This window comes from Sprattus sprattus (genome assembly GCF_963457725.1).
Source record: "Sprattus sprattus genome assembly, chromosome: 7".
Taxonomy (NCBI): domain Eukaryota; kingdom Metazoa; phylum Chordata; class Actinopteri; order Clupeiformes; family Clupeidae; genus Sprattus; species Sprattus sprattus.
This window is the reverse complement of record NC_137926.1, coordinates 26,670,054-26,695,025: the sequence shown is the minus strand read 5'-3', so window position 1 is coordinate 26,695,025 and position 24,972 is coordinate 26,670,054. Positions and strand designations below refer to the sequence as shown.

General features: G+C 45.3%; 1 protein-coding gene across 1 annotated transcript in view; it reads left to right on the top strand.

Annotated features, from left to right (window-relative positions):
- Positions 1-3,293: 3,293 nt before the first annotated feature.
- tspan18b (tetraspanin 18b) overlaps positions 3,294-24,972 on the top strand; it is a 33,961-nt gene continuing 12,282 nt past the window's right edge. The window contains exons 1-2 of the mRNA XM_080842750.1: positions 3,294-3,444; positions 20,165-20,232. Of these exons, the coding sequence (XP_080698876.1) occupies positions 20,230-20,232 (3 nt within the window). The 5' untranslated portion in view covers positions 3,294-3,444; positions 20,165-20,229. The remainder of the gene's footprint in view (positions 3,445-20,164; positions 20,233-24,972) is intronic.

Here is a 24,972-nt window from a genome sequence, read left to right as displayed (position 1 = left end):
ACATAGGATGGTTAAATAAAACCTTTGGGCAAAAAGAAAGATTTTCAAAAAGATCTTAAACTGAAAGTGTTTTCTTTAGATTCATATTTGCCACACAGTAGCAGCAACCAAAAATATAGATGCGAAAGACATGTCTAAACCAAATTCCTATATCATCCCACACTGATCTCTGTCCTCAGAGACAGCTATGTGTTTCTGCAGGCTAATGACTTATTCCTCTGCATCCTCTTCACCCCAAGTATCCTCACCAGACCACATAGCCTGAGCCCCAATAGGCACGGACACGACTCTCCAGAACCCCTCTCAGTCCATTAATATGTATCTGCTGATCTGCAGACTGCACTCTGGGTCTGGGGTAAGTGAGTTCTGGCATCAGCTGGTTCAGGATGATCATTTGCAGCCAGAACACAAAGACTAAATCAAGTCAACAAGTCTGTCATGGGAAAATAACCAAAATATGAGGACTACATCAACAGTGCTGAAGAAGTGTCAACAGTGTTTCTTTTTGGTTAAAAAAGGAAATTCCATTTGCGAGCCTCTTTCACCTTTCCATGTGTGTTGCTCTGCTTCCCCTCTGTCTCCCTCTCTTCTCTCATCTCTCTCTCTCTCTCTCTTTACCTCTCTCTCTCTTCATCTCTCTCTCCCCCCTCTCTCTCCATCCCTCCCTCTCAAGTGCCTTGCACACAGAGAAACCGTTCTATTCCAACCTCTGGACTCATGAAGACATATACATAGCTCTCACTGGTTGCTTAGTTACAGATAAACACTTCTCCTCTCCACAACACTTTAAAACAAAGGGAGCTACTTCATGTGAGGAAGACACTCTCCTTTACCATGACCTTCCATTACCACTCCTCTAACCTTGTTGGGGGGGTCTTCAAGCTAAACACATCCAGCCCACTCACTACTTACCTACTCCCAGTATTAGCTCTAAGGATATGAAGACCACTGCAGCAGATTTAATTAGAGATAAGGACATGTTACTAATTTGGGGGGTAATGCAGACCATGTGTGTGCACAGACGATTTATTCCCAACGGGTCCAAATGTTCTGTCCTGGTCCCGTTATGTGCTCATCATGGCACACTCCCGGTGCCCCAGACTGTGTGATAACCGCGGTCTCACCCCCGGTCTTTCCCGTGTGGTGATTAACTGCTCGGGTGCAGCCTGATCCAGACTCCCTGCGTCTCGGGAACGGGCCCTGGAGGCTTATGTGCAAGGCGGCAGGGGAGTAGAGTGGAGGGAGCTTGTCCCGTGGGTGCTGCCTGATGCCCCCTGACAGAATGAGGCTGCCAGGGGAGAAAGCTAAGATGGACATGGAGGGGTGGGGGTGGGGGGGGGGGTTAACATTGGGTAGTGACAATAGAGTGGGTCTGTGTGTGTGTGTATGCATGCGCACATGTGTGTATGCTGTAATAATGCGTGTTAGACGAGATGTGAATGAGAGCACATATTCATGTCCTGGGATCTGTGTGTCTGGGTGGGGGGTTAACAGTGACAATGGTCTTTTGACAGTAGTATGGAAGTACAATCTGGGGAATGTGTGTGTGTGTGTTTGTGTGTTTGTGTGTGTGTGAGTGAGTGAGTGAGTGAGTGAGTGAGAGAGAGAGTGGGGCATAAACAAGCTTAGAGTATCTCTAAGGAGCTTTTACATTCTGGTCTGACTCCTTGTCTGATGCTGCCAGAGTAAATTAGTGATACTTTCTCTCTGAAGTCAAATATTATCTTTATTAGGGAATGAAACGAAAATCTGTCTGACAGTGAAGAATCTCTAAACCCCATGCAGATGATTATGTGAGTGGTTGCAGTAGGGGCTGAAAGACACCCGCCTTGCTTGTTGTTCTTCACAGATCTCTGAAATAAATGTGCAGTTTGCAGACTCTCAGTGAAGTCTCTCAATCATGTCTTTCAAACACACATGCCCCCTTCAGTCGCAGCACTTGCTCAATCGCTCATTCATCAGGAAACAAATGGAGCACAAACGGAAGGCATTTAACGGCGTCTTTTGTCTGGGGCTAATAAATGACCATGAGATTTGTGTCATCCCATTGTGTCTCTGTTAACACAGAGCAGCAACAGGCAAAGCTGGTTGAAGGAGTTGGAAACACAGGGAGAGTAAATACGCAGTTTAACACCCTGGCTCTGAGAGAAGGTTTTATGATGACCAGTGCAGAAAGAGGGAGGTCCCGGTACCCTGTGTTTTCTTAAGAGAGTGGGAGGAGTGTCTGTGCTCTCTCCTTCCCCCCATCTTCCCACTGAAATCACATTCACTACACCCCCCTAGCCTCTGACAAGGCCAGAGGGGTCCCGCTTCAATAACACGCAGACAGCACATGCCAAATCTCCAACACATGTGTCTACACAACACACCAACACGTGTCTCTCGTCTCAACGGCCACAGGCAGCTGTGGCCCCCTAGACATAGATACAGTCTCAGTGTTCAGACAGTTGTTAAGCAGCATACGGTTAACTACTAAACTGCTGTGTGTGTGTGGTGAGAGGGTGGGGGATCATGGAGTTGTAATAGTTTTGGGGATTTGTCCTTTACATAAACCCTGCATATCAGAAATTGGTGCCTGGAAATGAGGATACAGGGACGTTCTGTGTGTTTGTGTGTGCGCATGTGTGAGTGATAGAGACAGAGAGAGAGAGATTAATCTAGGAATCATGTCCATATTTGACTCTCATTAAAATATTTTCAATCAAGACGCCTGCGCATTCCCAAGATGCCACAAAGTTGTGGTTCTTTTTTAATGAAGGAAGGACGATTGGGCTATATCACGTATGCCACTGGGAATGTCAGTGTCATGACCTGCGAGGAACGAGGAGAGTAAGAATCGTTGAGGCTCTCTTATCTAGCCTGCCATCTGTGGTGGTTTCGGTGACATGCGGGGCGCAGAGAAAAGCAAACACTTTTGCCACAATCCCCGCCTCCTTGTAAAACAACACTCTTATTTATTTCAGGGAGGAGTCAATAGGAATTTGTGAATGGTTGACAGTCTACTCATCTGTCCGACAGCACTTAAAAATGTTGCGTAGTATAAACAAGTGTATATTTATTATTCACAACTTTAATGGACATAAAACACAGATCCCCGGCCCAGTGTTCAAGCAAATACGTTAACAGTAGGCGTTAACGTCGGTGTTGAGTGCCCGCCCTCGTAGGCTGATCACTGTGGATGCTCATACGCTCCTCAGCGTGCACCGAGTTTCCTAAGAAAACTGTTGGCATACCAATCTCGCACTTTAGAACGCATGACCAAACTGGGTCTACAGTTGTAGTGGAACAGGAATTTATAGACTGAGGTATTTGTTTTGAATTATCCCGAGAAATTAACCAGTCGGTTCAATACAACAGTCTAAAAATCTGATTGTTTTGATACCGCTACATCTAGAGGAGCGCAACGTAGCCAAGGCAAACATATCCGTATAATCCGGATTTGAGGTAAGAACTACGAACAAGTTGTTTTTATTGTTTTGAAACTGATTCTAATTTCCTGTATTCAAATGTCTGCCATTGCGTAAACGTAGTTTTCAATCGATCGGTTCTCTAACGATTTTAAAAGTATAATATAAGCATGCTTGTCATTGCACAGTCGTAAAGGCAGTTGAGGGGATTTTGCATCTGATTGGTATTCTTCGACAGCAGTAATTTAATTAGATGTCATGCCAACCAGTCATTGTTATTCTGAAGGGGCTCACTGTTTGCCCCTGTTTTAGTAGCCTACAAGAACACCAAATGCAGTTCTGATGAAGGTAGGTTACTTTGGAAATGGATACCGCGTAGTAATGTGAACTTAGTATTCTTAATATCGGCTTTTGTGTTTTAAATTGTCTCCATGTATGAAATTGCTGGCAGGCGTTCTGCTATTTGTAGTTCGTTCGGGAAAGGTTGTGGTCGTTCTTTGTTCTTTTTGCTGTCCACATAGTTGCATTTCATTTATTTGTTGTTGTACAGTTCTCTGCTGTGGCGGTGGTAAGGAAACTTGAATCCTGTCTTGTGGCCTGAAATTCTTTATAGTTTAGTCCGAATCACAATTATGCATAGCCCATTCAGGTTCATATCAGTATTACTAGGTGTAAAGTGTTACACATCAAAATGTCTCAAAATGTAATATTGCTTTAAAAATCCTGGTTTGAAAATGAAGGTAGAAAGAGTGGGTTCCCTCAAGTAGCCTACATAGTGATTCGCGGGAAATGTCATGTTTTGTTTGTAATCTTTATGCGTAACTGGTGTGCCGTCAAGCTGGCGGCTTTCCCACGGGGAGTGACAGTACTCATCGTACGGTCCAGGAGGTCCCGTCATAGCTGAAATTGTCTACCGAGACACGCGGGGTCAGCAGATGGATGTCTCTTTTGGCGGCACCTTTGCTGTAGGGCAAGAGTCCACTGCCAGTTTGAATCAATCAATTTGAAGACCAATTTTGGCACCGTTATATTTAAATGATACTACACTGTGTTTCGAAGAGAGCTCTCTATAATATAGTAAGTATATAAGTGGCTTGTTTTAGGCAATTCATCCTAAATGGGATTTATGTAATGTATTACACACCTTTGCAATAGCCTACCACAAAGTATTTAATCTCTTTAGCTAAATGAAGGAGACTTGCGGAAGCCTGTGGAAATACAGAAACTTGAATATGTGGCATATGGGTTGGGTGTGCCTCTGCTGCACTTGCTCTGTAGAGTGGAGGCCCCGGAGAAAGAAATCAGGTTTCAATTAGCCAGGCACTTGTGCATAAAGACACTGGCTCAGAGGGATCCATTAAAGCGGGGCTGCTGTGAGAGGAGGTAAGCGGCGCTGGTTTGTGCGCCCACACGCTGAAGTCATAACTGCACTCAGCCCTCAGGTGAGCCTGAGGAGACCCGCCAGGTGCTGCTTTGTGGGGAGCTGGAAAGGCCTCTTTTCCACGCAGCAGTGCTGACCTTAAGTAATCCCTGACATATGCGCTCTCCATGACCTCCTGGTTGTTGATGTAGCCTTGTGGCTGATGTTGGCTCGTCTGCTCATCAAACTGTCCATCTTGGAGGGATGTGGAGGGCCTTCTGGGTAATTGTATTTCTCCCAGAGTTTGCATTTGTGTCTTATGCTGAGGAGGTCTTAAGTGCAGTGGTGAATCTGGTGATGCAGTTGCCTTGCCAATGAGGATGACTAAATCTTTGGAAGAGCTGCCCAGAGCTGTGTTTTCCTAACACTGTTGGCATGGGAGATGGGAAGTAATTATGCTTTCCTGTAACAATAGTTATGTCTACAGGGGGAAAGAAAGACCAAATTGCACAGCAAACTGCACATCCATTTAAAAAGAGACATCCAGAAAGCATCATTGAAGGATTGTGCGTCATTCTTTACGGACCTGTGGGAAGAAGCTAGGAGCTTTATGGCTGTAGAGAATTCAAGATGAATTTGCAAAGCTAAGAGCTAAGTGATGCTATGTTGCAACATGAAATGGATGCTGGTCAAAAGAGAAATATATTCTTTCCTATTGGTCCTCTTTCCTAGTGAAAGAACCTAAGGCCTCTTTGATCCAAAGCTTTAAAATTACAAATATTCCATTGGTAAGCTCTGTGACATTTTACATCCACAAATCCTGGATACAGGAAGAAGGTTTACTGAGGCCTCTTTCATGAGACTGACATGTATCTGTTATGGACATGTCATAACAGAAATGATATCTGATCACTGGATATCATGACTGCTAATATTGTACATTCAGAACACTAGCCATAATTGTCATTACAGATGATAAAACAGCCGGCAAAAAACTGTCCTAGTCATCAGATAGTATGAGAGGTTTTATTACAAATATGGCTAATAGTAATGTGACATTGTGAAATATCATCGCAAATAATATGTTTTGGAAAATTATCAAATAATATAGCATGTGCCATATCTATGGCACGGTAATGCAGTGGTAATGATGGAGGTTTTAATGAATGTGTCACCTAGTCTCAACATATTACCTTGTTGCTATGACAGTGGTTATTGGAATAGATACTGCGACAGTTACATGGATGCAATTTTGACGAAACTGCTGCTGAAACAATGAAATTGCTATGCTTACCAAAGCCGACTGTCTTACTGGATGTTATTGTGTGTTCAGGGACAACTGTTAAAAGCTCAATTAAAGCAACATTATGTAGCAATTTTACCTTAGGGTTAGGATTAGCAATTTTTGCTTAAAAAATGTTTTGGCGCTACAATAACGTTAAAAAGAGAATGACCTCTGTGCCATTGTCATACCATGGTCAGTAGGCATATTACTGCGCTTTGTAAGTTTCTGGAGCCGCCAGGTTCGTTAGCGATGTTAGCAAGTTTGTCATAACACGCTAGGACATTGATGCTAGTAATACGTATGTGCTCTCGCATCGGCTTCTTGGTAATGTTATGGTTAAAGCTATGTTGGCTAGCTTGCCATCCAAGTTCTACTAGTGTCAGGATATTCAGTGACAGTTGACTAACTGTGCAGCAGCGTCAACGTTGCCTACCGCAAGGGGAGCACCATGCCAATTACTCCGTTGTGCTGCTTTTCTAGTTTCATGATATTTCAGGATGACATTTCTTTTTTTTTCTGATACATCTAGTATTTCTTGTTCACACAGATATTGGTCAGATATTAATTTGTCTTTTTTCACCGTCTATGAGTATAGATCAGATTATATTTCTTCACCCTGTATTGTTGTTCCTAGTCCGATCAGCATTTTGTCTTGTTCAGTGAAATACCTAAAGTAGTAGTAAAGGTCTCCCAGTAGTAGTTTTCAGCCTCTGCTCTGTTGCGGTGATCCTGGTTGCAGATGGTGCTGTGCTGGTGTTTCTCTGGCCCTCGGTGGGGGAGGCGGTTGCATTGTGGTGCATGGGCAGGCGTGGAATCAGTCATTAAAGGGCTGAGCCACTCTAAATTAATCTGCGGTTCCACCCGGCGGGGCACCAGTGTTCGGAGTGCCTGCTCCGTCTGCGCTAATATCCGCTGACGCGCCGGCAAATGAGCTGGTCGTCAGGCCTCGTTTGATCCCCACTACAGTTTTTCTGGCCTAATCAGCCCAGGTGATTCATTTTTATTTTTTCCGCTCTTCGCCATGCTATCTGCACCTCTGCCTCCACCTCCTCCTGCACTCTCTCATCCCTCCTGTCGCGCACGTCCGCATCGATGGATTTTACAGAGCCGGCAGAAAATGAGGCCGGGTCATCACTCGTTTCCCAGTACCGCACACCAGGTCCTGCATGCCCCAGTGCTGACGGTCCGTGGAGAGCCTGGGAGCTAAATAGAGTAGCTTCCGGCTCCATGAGAAAATTGCTTTTTTCGATTGCCGGAGTAGCCTCCATTAGCTGCTCGTGGCATAAGGTGCTTGCTTGTAATGGATGGGGTTCACATTTTGCTGCAGAATGCATGCAAAAAAATGTAACTTGCATAATTAATTTGTGTGAGAGCGATGTGGGCCTCTCCTTGATAACCAGAGATGGTTATCAAAGCCGAGAGACGTCCATGTTGAACCAGAGGCATGCACATGCTTACAGACAAGCACAACTGCATGAATGCACGCACAAACCCAGACACACAATGATCTCAGTCTCAGCCAGCTGTGGACGGGCCAAGAGCCTACAACTGAGATTCTCGTCAGCGCTCTCCAGACAAGGAAGTCCTAGCACCGCAGCTGCTGACAAGTGCCCTTTATCGAGAGGAAACAGACTGTTTGTTTGTGCTTTAGCCCAAGGATTCTTGGTGCTTAATCTCTCTTTTTTTTTTTTTTTTGCATGTGCTGAGCTTGTAATGAGTTAAAAAGTGAGCGTTTGACAAGCTGGACCCTACAGATAGGACAGGCACTGATTTTAAGATGGACTGAATGGCCAGTGTGCTCTTGAAGAGGTGCCTAGCAGGGCTAAGGTGATCCAGATGCTTCCCTCACAGATAGTGCCGTGCCACACTGTCCTCAAGGTTGTTGTCCACAAGCAATATGCTTATTTCAAACTGCTGCTGAGCAGGACACCAGTGAGCAACATCAGGATAAAGTTTCTGATTTGGTGCAAAAGGCTTTGCTTTGCTTGCTAAGGAGACTTAACATAAGCATGCAGATGTGTCCTCAAAAGTGCAGCTAGAACCTCGACTAAAATGCATATACTGTAAGGTTAGGTATTTTGTATGTAAAATTCTCTCTCTCTCTCTCTCTCTCTCTCTCTCTCTCACTCTCTCTGTCTCATACACACAAACACACTAACAAACAAACAAACAAACACACACACATGTACACACACACTCAGATAAAACTCACACCAACACACGGTGTAATTCTCACTCAGCTTGGTGCTTGGTGTGTTAACCATTCTCAGGACGCTTAGAGTTGGAATTTCCCAATGTACTGTACTTGTCACCATGGCGGGGAGCGGCAACACCCCACAACCAGTGTGACTGCTGATTGTTTTCCCTAACAGGGTTGCCTTTCACTGGAAATCCTGTCATGGGTGAAAACTGACCCTATATGGGCCCTTTCTTCACTTAATTTAGAGTTAACTGCTCAGTTTCCTGTTTTCAATCACAGCTCCGACTCTGCTGAAAGAGTTATCATTCGTGATCATAATTGGGAAAATCTTCCCCCAGGGTAGAAAAGTAGCGCTGCTGAAAGAAACAATGCCGCTGAATTAGGAAGTGGAAGTGCCTTAGTGTTCAGTCATAGAGGCTTGGCTGTACAGGCATCCTTCTGAGAAAGGGCCTCTACATAACCCCATTCAGAGAGTATTTTGTTCAGTGTCTTTATGGATTAGCTACTCCTAACAAACGCGTTCAGTGAGCAGCGAGCGCTTGGCCAGACGTCTGAGAGTGTAGTCCTCTGTTGCTCGCTCGCACAGTCCGCCCTTGTTTTCATAGCTTCTCTGCATGCAGTCAGCTGCTGGGTCGCTTCTCCTGACTCAGGCATACTTCATGGCTGGAATGGGAGTCCTCCAGCTTCTGGTCTTTCTCTTTGCCTCCGTCGCTCCAGCAGAGATTTGTTCCCGAAATCCACCCCATACCACCCCGCCACTTATTTAACCCCCTCCCTCTATTTTCTCTGCCTTGGTTTTGGCAACGTGTCTGTGGTATGCTTCTGTGCATCAAGTTTCACATTGTGAGTGGAGGGGCCAGTCCACAATGAAACAGGCTTCCCTTTGTGCCCAAAGATAGTTTGGTGTAGATAGTTCAGTCTATGATTTGGTGTATGTATAAATATATACACACATTTACATACACACAAACACACACACACACATATATATGATAGATAGATAGATAGATAGATAGAAAGATATGTGTGTGTGTATGTTTATTTGTGTGTATATATTTATATTGACACCAAATCATAGACTGAACACACACACACACGCGCACACACACACACACACACACGCACACACACACACACACACACACACACACACACACACACACACACACACACACACACACACACACACACACACACACACACACACACACACACACGGTTTATCTATTGGTGGTTTATCTAATGTCCCTGTTGTGTTTTTTTACTGCCATTCTTTCAAATCATCAGAGAGCACGCTCTGTTATCCTGGTTGACCACCATTACAGAGACACATAATGCAGTATTTACACATCTGCTTAAATGACAGCTACTAGACGTTAACAAAAATATCTAGTGATGTGATATGATTCCTTCCTTATACACTCACACAAACACACACACACTCACACACACACACACACACACTCACACACACACACACACACACACACACACACACACACACACACACACACACACACACACACACACACAAGCAAACACACAGTTTAGGCACAACCAAATACAAAAATATATAATTACTTGTGGGTGAACCTAACCAATTAGCAAAATACTAATTAAAATTAACTAAACACATGTTTAGGGCTTACAGTGGCCGGTGGCCTATTAATTAAAGGCCTGTTTTGGTTGGAAATTATTATGACTGGATGTCAGGCCATTATGCAGTTAGGGACAATTTATAGACACGAAGCAGAACCGGGACGCTGAATATGACGTCTGTCTCCCTGCCGCAGCGGTGGTTTTCTGGAAAGGTGGTTTCAAAAACTGCATGCCCTTTAGAAGCTGGATGAATCTGAGCATGTTTGGAGCGTTACTCTCCACCACTGGCTGCTCCATCTCTGGCACTGCTCTGGGTTAGGTGCAGTAAATTAGGCGTACAGCCTGAAGGGCCTGCCAGCAAAAAACACACAAACTGACAGACTGAACAATATGCTGCAGCCCACAAATGAAACGTTAGTGTACCACGTTGCGTGCTAAAATGTGTCAGAGTCAGTTCGTTTAGCTGCGGAGGGTCGGCTGTTATGCTGTTTATTTGCATTCTTGTAGATCGGCAAAGGAATCTCATAAAAATGTAACCCACAGAAGAGTTGATGCAAGCAGAAAAAAATCCCCCCTTTGATTTTGAAAGGAAGTGAACATGGTAAATATCTTAAGACAGAAGTGGGTCATAGACTCCCCCCTTTCCACCTCCCCACAGCGTAATTGTAGTGTAATGACTTGTATACATATTTAGATAACATGCAAACCCGATTGTCAGTGTTAATTGCTCCAGCGGGCTCTATTGTACCCACACTACCCCTCAGCCCTACAGCCAGGCAGTGCAGCCCCAGACCCATACCCTCATAAAGCCCCGCAACCAGGCAGTGCAGCCCCAGACCCATAGCAACATAAAGCCCCGCAACCAGGCAGTGCAGCCCCAGACCCATAGCAACATAAAGCCCCGCAACCAGGCAGTGCAGCCCCAGACCCATAGCAACATAAAGCCCCCCAGCAGGCCCGGCATCTCCTCCGCCTCAGTCATCCCCACCTGGCTCCACCCGTCCGTCACCACAGCCCAGCTCCTGCGGGCGTGCCCCGCTTATCCTAATTACGCTCTCTCCCACGGGCACTCACACTCATCAGTAGTCCATTAGACACACTGCTTTGCCTGCCTGCCTCGGCTGCATGGAATAGCAGCCCAGGGACTGATCAGGCGCTTTATTAAAAAGCCTCAGTGGCTTAAGCGGTACCTGCGGGAGCAAGAAAACGATCTCGGGCAGGGCGAGAGTGTGTGGGTCCACCAGCCCCACCGCCGCCCCCCCACCCCGCAGAGAGGTGTGGAGAGGGGTGGGTGCCACAAACCTACACCAAGCCGGCAAATCACTGCTATTTGTTAAGAGGACATTTTGCTGCCTGGGTTCTCTTCCATTTGGAAACAGACAGTCTGATGCATATTGGGCTTGAGGGCTGGGAGGAGATGAGAGCAAATAGCCTCAGTGGCCACTGCAATGGATTCTGTGGAGTGTGTGTGTGCACCTCCGTCATTGAATGGTTGGAAAATCCCAGGGTCTACCAAAGTGCCACACACGTCTCTGTAATAAAATGCCGATTGGTTATTGCTTCTAAGCACAGCAGGGAGTTCTGAAACTTAATATTAGTTGTCTGGTTTGCTGAGCTACACCAACACATTAACTGGCTGAGAACAGACAACGTGTTTCTGATCAGCCCATTTCTCCTTTTTTCGGTACTCAAAATATTTGAGTGTATTTCTCCTGCTGGGATCATTGTACACCATTTGGCTTTTACCTATTCAGCTTTTCGTTTGCGTGTTCCAGCCCATCCCCTGTGGATGTGCTACCTTGGAGACCCTTGCCATAATAGCTCTGGTGTTTAACAGCAGATTAAATCTCCATGTTGTAGATTTTTATTTTCACCCCTGAGGGGAGGAAATGATTAAAGGGCCTTGTCCAGAGAGTGCCTCATGATTTTTTAATACCACTTTATAAAACTTTCAGCCAAACAGCGCTTGAAATGTGTGTGGCGGTGGCGGCGGCGGCCGGCAGTATTCGAGGGTCATGTGTTAAAACATGCCTGCGGTAGCCGGGGATGATGGAGGAGGGTACGGTGGCAGCCACTGTGACCTCATACTAAGCTAAGACATATAGGAGTAGAACTCCTCATCAAAGGTTCCAGTCCTCACGGCGGTGAGATGGAGCTGGCTCTTTTGTAGACGTGTGTGTGGCAGCCACTTGAAAAGGCAGAAGGTATTTCCTCTGAGCCGCTGAGGGATTCTCTCATATCATTACCTTACCCATTAGAAGAGAAAATGAGAGAAATAGACCATGAAGTCTAATCTCCACCGCCCTTAATCTCTTCCTCTCTCTCTCTCGCTTTCTCTCTTTCTCTCCTTTCATCATCTCTATATCTGCCTCACTTGAATTGTGAGCATACACTGCGCTAAAGTGTGAGACTTTGTTAAAGCTATTTGAAAGCCATATACCGGTGCAATACCCACATTCTTAACGGTTGGTGCCTCTGACAAGAGGTATGCCGTCCTTCGCTTGTGTTTCACAGATCTTAAGAAAAGGTGCAGCAGATGTCTGCGGCGATGCAGATGCATACGCTTACGCTGCGGTGGCGGAGTACGGAACGGACGAGCAGTAAATTAAACTGGTGCGATCTCGCTTGGGGCTGAGAAGAATCGTCAGGAAGTGATAACATTGGACGCGTTCCCAAGATTAGCCACACACTCCGCTGCCAGCTCGCAGTCATGCCGGTTTGACCTAATTATAAGCACCTGTTGGTGAGGCCCATGCCCAGAGATCGAGGTGTGCAGCATTAGAAGAGGCAGTTGCTGCCAAGGCCCAGCTGTTTGTTATCAGAGAAGGTACCCCATGGTATTGGTGCTGATGCATTTTCATTACATTTGTTTATTGCATCCAAACATCCTAGAACTAAGCAAAACTATTATACATTTGACATGGCTTTTTGTCTCTTAGGAATTGAACCTGTGAACTTGGTAGTGTTAGAACCTTCTTCTTACCAGTTGAGCTGCAGGATTACGCAGGACAGTGTTTGGGTGCACTACTGAGCTCTAGAGTGTGGAAAAGGGTTAGAGGGTACAGTGTATGTTTTTAAGGGTCCAGAGCTTTCCGGATTGTCCTCTGTTATGGAAAAGTCCCACCATCGTCAAACTTTGTTTAAATTCTAGATTTACAGTGACATTTGACCCAGGTGCTGCCTTAGAGATGTAATGTTTTAACTGGTCTATAAGGAACTTAAGAAATGTCTTTGAGTCATGTGAAACAACGAAGGAGAAAATAATCAGTAGGCATAAACCACTGGCAGTAGTCATGGGTGTGTGTGTGTGTGTGTGTGTGTTAATGGTTTTTCATGAGCTCTGACTGTGGAGGGTGTTGTGTGTTCTTAGTCTAAGTAAAAGCAGATGGTCTGGGGATCTCTGAAGGAGCCTGTCATCCCACCCTCCTCCCTCATCCAGTAGTGTCTGTGCATACGATTTGATCGATGCCATGGCTCTCAATGAGCTATTTGGAGGCTTTCACCATGTCACTACAGGTGCAATGGGTGCTATGGGCCGGAGACAAGTTCAGGTTTGAATTCAACCGAAACCTGGGTTGGAGATATGTGCTGCTTCTAAGAAGGAGGGTGATTCTTCTGTAAGCCCTGAGAAGATACCATGTTATTTCTACACACACACACACACGCACACACACACACACACATACACACACACACACACACACACACACACACACACACACACACACACACACACACACACACTTTAGCCCACTCCCCCTGGTAATCTTTTCTTTTTCATCACTGATATCATTGTCATTTGACGGATTCTGTCACAGCTCAAAGCCCAGCACATTGAAATCAGAAATCTCAAAAGACTATTTTCATTTTCTCCTCCAACCGCATGCAGTCAGTGACTGTCTGTCAGCTTTTGGCGAGACCTCTGTTATTCCCTGGGCCTATGAGAGGATTGTGGCATTTGGAATTGAGCTCTGAATTGGGCTTTGTATTTTGTGAAAGTTAGAGATCATGGCTTTGAAAGCTGTTGATTTTGCTAAGCAGCTTAGCTTTAATGTGAGGTATTAATGCTACTGTTGATTAGCCCATTCGATCTTTGCCACCTCAAACTGTTACAAATACACAAAAATCGCATAGAAAAATCACAAACTGAAACAATTGGATAGGATAGTACCTAACTGTTTTTTTTCCTCACAAAACAGATCCAGATGGTGTTCTTTAGCAGTCTGCAGTCAGAACCAAAAACAACCACAGTTTAGAGGGTTTAAAAACTGAGTCATACTTTTTGTGTGGTCCTGTTTTTAATGACGAGACCAGTCTGTTGACTGGTTCTGTCTGTATATTTGTAGATGAGTGGCACATGTATGTTAGTTTTTACCATCAGTCTAGGAGCCAGTAATACACACTCCTTCCTCAAGGCCTTTTTTTTGTCTAATAATGAAATGTTCTTCAATGGCAATGCAATTTGATGCATTTTAGCATATTTATAACCTTTTCTAGGTTGGAAAGGCAGGGAATACAAGGTTTAAAAACAAGTTTAGATGCAATCTTAGAAATGAGGATCTACTTTATTTTAATTTGATTTCAGTTCTGCAGAACATCCACCCTGTAGGATTCAGACGAAAGCAGGTTCATTTGGTGTCCTTTCTGCTATTTGCAGATACATCTTCAAGAAAGCATTGCACTTGAGTGTTGTCATGGCTTAAGGCTATGAATCTGTTACCCTGACTTAGCAAGCACATTTGTCTCTGCCTGTTGCCCCATATCCATCATCTTTTGTAGTGGAAACCTACTGACTTGTGTTTCTTTGGGGACCTCATTTTGGATATCCTCCAAGAGGGCTCATGTTGCACTCTTGCACTTCTCCCCCTACCTCACCCAATAAATCACTGTGACGCAATCATGTAAACTCCCTTTCCCACAGCCTGAGGACCTGAAGTGGTGCTTATTGTAACCAAAATGCCTTATGAGAGTAGTAGGTTAACCCCCAACTTCATTCTTTCTCCAAAGACAGTCCCCATAGTACAGACCTATCAGGTCCCTCTAATGGACCCCATCCTGTATAGCAAACAGAGCTTGTTGACCGGCTGTTCTCTTTTTGATAAGCTCCCACCGCCTTTGCTTTGTTTTTCCAGACTGAAAGCACTGCGAGGTTGTAAAGTTCTCACAGCTTGCTTAGACTGTTTATGTGCGGCCATTTTTGCACTTGCACCTGAAGATTACATCTGAAGTGTTGGAGGGGCCTTTGTGTTGAGGGTGATTTGACTTGACGTCTCCCAGCTCGCCCCTTCCTCTGCCCGGAGGAGGAATGCTTCTGATGGTGTTTTAGGAGGTTTTACAGGAGTGCCTGGTGGAAAGTATGCCCAGGCCCTTAACACCCCCCCTCCTCCTCCTCCTCTTAGGAGTGCTCCTGGGACTAAAAGAGGCACAACTTCTCCTGAAGGATATCTCTGTGTATGACAAGGACAGAGTGGGGAGCAGGCAGGGATAACGCAACATAGCATCTTAGGGCGAGAAACCCTGAAACCACCCAAGTTAAGAAGCTGTAGATAAGCACATACCCAAGAACCTACAGTTGACATACTATGACGTTTTCTTCCCTCTATTCTACTGGTATACAGTTTCTAAACTGACAAGTCCGTCTGATAACTGATATATCAAATACACAGCATCTTTGACGTGTGAAGTGACTCAAAGCCGTGTGAAGTGTCTACACTGAACTTGCCATGCGAAAACACATTCCTCACCAAACACGAGATGCAGTGTGTTACAGACACATGTGTGTGTTTATGAGGGAGTCCCACAGTCGGGTCCGTCCCCGCAAGGAAACGATCCAGCCGCAAGACTCCTGACACTCGTAACACAGCATGGGGCCTGGCCTCTGTGCTCCCACAGACCTGCCCATGAAATCAGGAACGCTGCGCGGTGCCATCAGGACCCAACGCATATAACTGGAATCTCATCCCTGACCAAACGGCTATCTCGTCACAAGCACCTCTCTCTCCTTTCCGGGACGTTATTTATTAATTATTTACACTACAAGCATTATTCATTTATGCTTAGAATCTCCAGGGGCACTTTTAATCATTGCGTCTCCGTGTCCTTCACATTCAGCTGTTGTGTTGTCAGTGTTAAAGGGGTGTTTAAGGACATTATACACACAGTGGGCGCTAAGTGACAAGAGCAAGCAGAGACAGAGCTGCATTTAGAAAAGGATCGGACTAAAATTGCCTATGCGTGTTAGTGGAAGAGATTGGATCTATTTTGTGAATTGTTTAAAGGTCTCTGTTCCCAGTCATATGGTTCTCTGTTGGTGGTGTGGTGTGATAAACAGAGACCTCACTCAATCATGGCACACTGCCTCCCTTTATTAAGGTTGGTGAGAGTCACTGCCAGCCCCGACACCCGGGTGTGAGATCTGTAGCGGGCGAGACGGTGCCATAACTAGGCTATCCTCTGCCCAGACTCAAGCGCTAAGAACGTAAACATGGAGGCCCTCCTCTGGTTTTAATTAGGCACGTCAGGAGTGTGCTTCCTGTCCAACTTGAACTCTCGCTTTGAAGGAGTTTTCTTTTTTTTTTTGGAGCAACTAAATAAATGTTTTGTGTGCCTTTGGGGAGACAAATGGGGCAAGGGGAGTGACAAGGTGAGGTCTGGTCCCCTGAGGGGAACTTGGACAACAGGAGGAACACCTTACCGCCTCTCAGAAGCAATAGAGCTGTCAGGGTCTCTGTACAAATGCCTCTGGATAGTGTGAGACTTAACATGGTCCAACATCAGAGGCTCAGGCATGGTGTTTACCATGTGTTTTAATGAGAGTCCACAATGGAAAGCAGATGTTGGACAGCCCTTCTTACAATGCAGGACGGCAAAGGAGTGTTTTGGGGTCCAAACTAGGTGTCACGTAGAGCCTCTTCAACATTTATATCATGAGGATGGTGATGTTTATGACTCACGGAAGGAGACACATGTCCGGCAACACTGAATGTGCTAATTTGGGTTTTAATTACTGTCTTGTAGGCTCTTACGGGCCAAATATTCCACTGTTATTCACTATCATTTATGTGTAGTCTTTAGCTTCTCTGTATCTTGTAGGAAGGTCAGTTGTGAATACTAAACAATATGTGGTGTTTACATTTATGTCATACCACCAAAGTGTAATGTTATTGATTTGTTTTGGTATGTCCTTGTGCAATGCAAGGTATCTAGAAGGGGAAATTATATTCAACCCCATCCCCCGCTCTGTTTACTCACTGACTTAAGTCAATCATGAACAAGAGAGATAGAGAGAGGGGGGGGGGGGAGAGGGAGAAGTGCTTTTCCTGACCACTGGCTCTGTTTTTGTAACTCTCTGAGTCTTAATTGTGTCCCGCGGGCCTAGCTTAGCCTTCACAGAGCTTTCATGGCCTTTCCTGTCCCGCATGGTGATGCCCCCACCCTCCCCACTGCCAGCTCCACCACACACCATACAGGCCCCTTGACCCAGTCCGACAAGTCTCTCTTCTTTAATCGTCTGGCTTCAAAGCTATGTGTTTATGCCCCCAACCACCTTCCTCCCCTCGAGACACTAGTCTAGTTGGCCATGGGGGCCTGACAAATGGAGGAGGTGGAGAAGGTAAGGAGAGGCAGTGAACGGCTGGGAAAGCCCAGTAGTAAACACCACCAAGGAGTTTTGGTGGCATCTGGCAATGAGTTTGGTTGAAAACTGTGACTCCCTCAGCACCCTGGTTTTTGGATTTTCTATGGGACCAGTCCTTTTACCCAGGAGCCCTTGTACACTTGTACAGAGGCCTGGTATTCCTACTCAGGGCAGCAGTGCTTGATCACTCATGCATGATTGGTATGAATACTGGATGGTTGTTGCCTTATATTTACCACATTGAAACAGAATGCTGACCACAGCACTCTCTGCTAATCCAATATCTATCAGGTCTGTGACCTTCATCTAGAGAAAGTCTGGCATCATCATTGTTGCCTCTGGCTGAGACAGGCAGTTTAGACGACTTCTCAATCATCAGCTGCTGCCATGTCCATACCCAAGGGGCTGTGTTTGGGATGAGCTATGTCTGAGACAGAGAGGACAAGGGCACTGGACTCACAGGAAGTGTGCAAGGCCACAACATGGAAGGGGATATCCTTTATTGCCTTCCTCACACAACAGCCACAATGATGCGCTGAGCATGCTAGTGAAATGTCATACTCTTCTCACAGTACCACAGCATTCAACATTTGGATGGCAATCTCAGTTTTTTATTTCTAATGTGTTTTTATGTGCCTTTTCCCCTTACTGTGTGTCTTTACTCTATACTTACATACAAAGGTATCTATTTGTCTGACTCGTGAGAGTTTGCCAAACTTCCTTTTGACATTGTAAAGTCTGCAAACACTGTTTTGTTTTGCCACAAAGCTTCCATTAGAGAAAATATGATGGCCGCCCACGCATAAATGTCAACAGAGACCAATCAATTAGTGCCGCAATGAATGGTCCCAGCGCACCGTGGTCGATCTTAAATGCCATTGATTTGTGTGAGTAAGAACAGGCCTGTTTAGAGACGAGCACTTGAGAAAATGCAGATGAGTTCGCATTGTGAGCTCGTTTCTTTCAGCCCGGTTGACCCAATGGTGCTCCAGCCTCCCCCGTGTGATTCAGCCTCGTTCTGTTGTGCTGCTCCCCCATCACCTTTCCACTTTCCTCTACCTTCAACCCTCCATCGCTGTAAGATGCAGATCCAATTGGTGCTCCACTTTTCCTCCCAGTGGGTTGCTATGGTTACCGAACAATAATGACAACTCTCCTCAGCCATGCCCAGTGTGAACCAACAGCACTCCAAACATGGGCTTCGTGGGGTCGAGCACGAACACTAGGTCTCTGAAGAGAACATCTCCCAAACCTATAGCATCTGTACAGACTGTATTATTTACACATTAAACCCGATCCTTCATAGAATCAGTTTTCTGATCAACACTCAAAAGAAAAGAAACATTGATGAAGGCATTTAACAGTAATGCACAGAAAGCATTGCGATCTAAAGCTGGCAGCTGGCTTTGTGGTTTCCTATGTCAGGATAACCTTGTAGGAAGCGTGTGATTACAGAGGTAGAGCCTCTCAAGGTCTATCAGTCAGTGTCCATTAAGCCTGTGATTGCTTGAGGTAGAGAAATAACATGCTTGACATACTGCCGGGTTCTGCTCGTCCAGCCCGTCTTGTGGGAGCGCTCCTAGTGATGAGTAATCCATGCAAGTGCTGATGGGTCTCGGTTTTTCTGAGCAGTTTGTCGTTCGCCGGGTTCCCTCATGGGCCAAATGTGGCCTAGATTCCAATATTCCACTCCTGTGATGAGATTCTACCGCTTCCATAGGCACCATTCCTCCTCCGAGTGTTTTCATCCATCACTCCTCGCCCCTTTGAAACGACACCAAAGTGTTGTCATTCCAAACAACGCGGCTGAATATTTTCCCCCCCCTGCGCGCTGCGACAGGAATATCAGCCCTTAATTGGCCCGCATCACCTTTGCATTTCCCTTGCAGCTGGCAGACACTTGTGGCGAAAAAGTTTCAAGCATTTAGGCTCATTAGCCGACCGCAGTCAGAAATGCACGCTGGCAGTTAAAGTGAGCTACAGGTAATTAGCAAGGATCGCTGTTTGACGTAAATTATTCATGAGTGCAGATGCTAATCAACTTTAACAGCAAAAGCCAGAACAGAAAAAGAGAGAGAGGGAGAAAAGAAGAGAGGGAACAGGAAGAGCGAGATAAAGAGAGAGTAAAAAGATAAAAAGAGTGAGAGAGAGGTAGAGAGTGTTGAACGTGGGTTACAACAATGAAGGGTAATTAGGCAAGCGGGAGGAAACTCAGAGCCTAATATCTTGCGGCAGACATTAATATTTCACCTGCTTCCAACACAGTTTTGGTTTCGGTTTGATTAAAGCCACTCTGTCCCCGTTAATGTTGCCCTCCAGCTGTGCAGTGAAAAATGTACGCCGGTAAAACACTGCTGCCTTTTCTGCCACTGCCGCGCCACAGGGAGTGTGTCATAAATAATGAATCCTAAATCTGGTCATTTAAGGGGCTTTGAGTCTTATTTCATCTAAGATTCCTGCAGTGTTTGTATCACCCACAGCTCCGTCTCTGCATGTCACTCAGACACCCAAATCAAAAGTGAAAACTCGTCAGAGGTTGGGGAGGCTCAGAGGCATGACACCTCCTTTATTCTGTAAATGTAAATCCATTATGTCTGTCCCATACTGTCATCCAAACAGAGCCTTAAAGGCAAACACCAACATGTCTTTATGTTTCTTTTTCTTTTCTTTTGTACAGCTAATGAAAGCAGGAGAAGAGGAGAAACAGAAAGAGCTGCACTGACTTGAACCGGGAGGCACATCATGGTACGTATATTATGACTGTGTTTATTTGTGCTTGCCTTGAAGCAGCAGCCTCCACCTGACCCAGCCTCTCCCCAGAAGTATTTCAGCCCCCCCCCCCCCCCCCCCCCCTATATGCTATTCTTTAACGGGAGATTTTCAGCTGAGAGATGCTTACAACGGGGCGAAATAATTGAAAGGAAATCCAAGGGCGAGCGTGCTTGTTGACAGCCTTGTTTGGCTGGATACGGACGGTTGCCTCACAAAGGCCATTGTCACACAGTCACCGGGAGGCAGCCGTGTCCCACACAGAGGCGGCGGAGGCTTTGTCTCTCGCTGTCACGCCGGAGCTCCGCAGGTCTTTTGTGAGAACGCAATTTGCATTGAGACGTATAGCATTAAAATTCTAGGCACACAGCTCCAGCCGACTTGCTTTGGTTCCAGGGGTTAAAGGGGCCTTTGACAGATGCACATTGTTACGATTGGCTCCAAAATGGCTCCTTACTCTTCATCTAAGTAGGACTGTTATTTTCTGTTTGTTATGTATCCGTTAGGTGGTAGTAACGTTAAGTCGAATTCTTTTTAATGTTCTTTAAACTTCTGTGTGTGTGTGTGTGTGAGTGAATGAGTGAGTGAGTGAGTGAATGTGTGTGTGTGTGTGTGTGTGTGTGTGTGTGTGTGTGTGTGTGTGTGTGTGTGTGTAAGTCTGTCTGTGTCTGTGTGTGTGTGTGTGTGTGTGTGTGTGTGTGTGTGTGTGTGTGTGTTTTTTTTGCTGTCTGTGGCAAGGAACTACTTTTGCTGACTAAACAATAAAACATATTGATAATTTTCATGCTTTTGCCCCTGCACTGCGCAAGTCAATTGCTCTGTAATGGTGTCAGTGTATCAAGCATAAGCACTCTTGTCACATTAATATCTGAGTATGTGCACTCTGCCTCCAGGAGTGCATATTGGATTGGTGCTATAAAAATGGATTAATCATGTATAGCCTCCTGCATAATTATCAGGACACACACTCTCCCTCTCTCTGCATCGCAGTCCCTCTCTCTGCATCGCAGTCTCTCTCTCTCTCCCTCTCTCTCTCCCACACACACACACCGACACACACACACCGACACACACACACACACACACACACACACACACACACACACACACACACGCGCGCACACACACACACACACACACACACACACACTCACACACACACACACACACACACACACACACACACACACACACACACACACACACACACACACACACACACACACACACACACACACACACACACAATCTGCTTGGGGAAGCTAGAGCAGACGGAGCAGGTGGCTCTCCCCTCCCCTGAAATGTGCCATTCATTCATTATGCCATGAACTTTTGCCATAGACATGGACGCAGAGCTGCAGTCTTTGTGTTATTACATTTCCTCCCAGTAACACTCTCTGATTCTGTTAGTGCTACTGAGTCAGTTTTGTCTGTGAAGACAAATCCTTTGTGCTGCTGTGTGTATTTCAGGACAGATGGCACCCACATGTGACTTGGGGAGAGAACAGTGTATTTAACAACTTCCATGCCAGAGAGGACAAACATATATCATTCCTTCATGGATGTTTTTGTTCTCAACTCATTGCCCTAAATAGTCTCTGTTCTTACGGCCATTTTGAAAAACGCTTGCCACAATTCCCTGCAGCAGTGCCTAGAAGTATATTCAGAACCACATAAGAGGAACCACTTGTTTCTGTTTATTACCTGTTTAGTCACACTGGAATCATAAATCGTTGTTTTTTTTGGCTGATCACACCTTTTTTTTCAAGCTGTTATTCTTATATTGTTTATGAAAGACAGTCAAGACTGAATCTGCCTTAAAACTGCCATGTGCTGCACTTAAACCCATTCTCATTATTTACCGGGCGGGGGCAGAGGTGTGTCTCCAGATGGCACTGTGACAGGCCCCTGAGTGATCACTCATTAGACAAATGGCCGGCCAACCTGGCCTCCATCTGCGAAGTGCACAGAGCCCTGGGTTCGTTTGTGCTGACAGCATCTTGGTTTAAGTGTTGACACCTAGCACCAGTGTAGACAACCCCTTCCCCATCTTACGTCTCCACAAAAAACATGGTTACCTTGGAGACTCACACACACACACACACACACACACACATAAACACACACATAAACACACACACACACACACACACACACACACACACACACACACACACACACACACACACACACACACACACACACACACACACACACACACACACACACACACACACACACACACACACACACACACCTACACTGCAATCTCCACCTCCTTGTCCTTCAAAATGAATGCACAACACTGCTGGAAACTTTTTTCAACCTGTTCGCTAGAGCTCCCAAAGGTCTCATTACCGCTCGGAGGCATCCCAAAGTCAGCCCCCATTCCATCACTCCATATGTGATTTCTCTTTCCATCCCCACACACACAAAGAAATAAAGAAATAAATACATTTTTCCTTTCCCTCTTCTCATAGGTCAGCAGGTTCTATGTTTTTAAGATTAGACTCAGGAGGTGATGTCTGCCGTGAAACGATGGGGAGCGTGAGGTAATAAGGGCCTGAAGCTGCCAAGATGTTGACGCGACAGGCTGTGAGGGACACCAGGGGAGGAGGAACATGGGATGGCAGCTCGGTCCCAAACACTGGTGACTGGACTAGACACATAATTGCCCCTGCTTGTCACTGGCACAGAGAGTGTGGACAGAGATAGCCTATCGGCATGCGTGCTGAGCCCCCAGGCCATGGTAAAGGGGTGATGATTGCCATTCCTGGCGCTGGTTGTCATACCGTCACATTACCGTCACATTGCTGCCATCCGAGGGGCTGCTGCTCTTACCCTAGCTGTAGACTTTTCTGTTGGCAAATCTTGTCAAGAGTATGCAAATGTTGACTTTTACAAGGGCATTGTGGGAATGGTATGAGAGTGTCTAGAGATGCTAAGACAAGAATGTGTGTCTTAAACTCTGGGTAGGGTGGGACTATTGAGAATAGTCATTGTGAAGGAAGTGAACTCTGCACCACTTGGACCTAATTCATCGCAACTAGAGACTTGACTCCATGGACTGTTTCTGAGCTCATTTGTTTTTGAACGAGAGCAATCTCTGATACGATTGGCCAAGCAGTTCTAATAAAGAAGGGGCAGGGTGGCGGGGGTGTGGGTTCTTTTCGAACCAAATGGAGCCATAGATGCTGAATGTATTAAACTAAACCACAAGAATGTTGACACTGTTTAACTGCAAACCCCCTCAATGCTAAGCAGATCCAAAAGCACCGTACTTGGCTCACTCAGTATTATCAGCACAATGCTTCGAGTTGTTAAAGTGGAATTGAATTACTAATAAGACACTGTATAGTGTGTGTGTGTGTGTGTGTGTGGGGGGGGGGGGGTCCAGTGCATTGAGAAACCCCTGTGGAGACTTACTAGGCCTGGGTGTATCAGAATCAAATCTTTTTCTTCTTTTTTCTTTTTTTTCATGTTTAATTTGGTGCACCCAATCCAGAGAAATGACAGAAAATGTTTAAGTTATCATCATCTTAACAGAAAATCAACCGTGAATGTTGTGATATGTAAAGTGTCATCCAATTGGTATGAAACTTTGCACAAAGACAACCACGTGAATAACGTATATAAAATATATCCATTGGTTAATGTTTAGGCAATCTTTTTAAAGGTATAAAAATAGGAACGTTAAAGACTGAAATTAAGTTGTACTTCATGTTGTTATTGAATGTCTATTCATGAACTGAATTAGTAGTCATCCTCTACGTTGTCCAAAGAAATCAATTGAGAAAGATATAGCTGCCTTGTCTTCGCCGCTTCCAAAGAGGTCAGTTCTGCTCCGTGCAGTTTCAGAGGTATCTTCATTAGGAGGATTCTATAGCTAACAACGAATAATCAATAAACATGTGACAAGTGTCTGAGGCACATAGAAATAATGATGTATGATGGTATGATCACAAATGTCTTCGATACCTTTCTCATTGTATAAAATTTGTTTTCCTGCATTATGATCAAACTCTTCAGCAAATGAAGGATCTCGATTTTTAACTCATTATTAAATCGTCGGGAAGAGTTAAGGTCCCTGACGATATGTAATTTGTACTGTTTGTATACCCCTAAGAAGCTCTCCTGTCGGCCAAAATCTTTGTTTTTGCTTCAAAGAATGAATATTCATGAGGAGCTGTTTGAATAGCTATACCGAGACCATGAAGTGACCAGACCAAGGAAAGGGAAACTTTTGCTCTGACAAAACAGGTGCGAAAACAGGTCTGAACAAAAACTAAAAAATCCACTTGCTTGAGAAAAGCTAAACGTATACACATTTATTTGACCTTCAAGGTCAAATGTATAGGGTTGTCTTACAATGTAATTCTTGAAAGATGGATAGATTATAGATTAAGCAATGTATTAAAAAAACATATTTGGGTCAATGCCTCAGCAGATGGAGGACCCATTCAAGCGAAGAGGATAGAGGAAGGACAGAGAAAGAGAGAAAGAGAGAGTCCACATATCCGCCTCTGTGGCTCAATAGTCAATCGATCAGTTGCCCGAGCGTCTCATTGATTCCCCTCAGCTGCAGTTAGAATCTCCTGCTGGCGGATAGATGCAGAGGCATTCCACCAAACCCAGTGACTTTCACATGTGTCTAATATGATGGAAGACCATTTTGTTATTGGCAGCTCCCTTCTTTGTTTCTTCGTTTCTTCACTT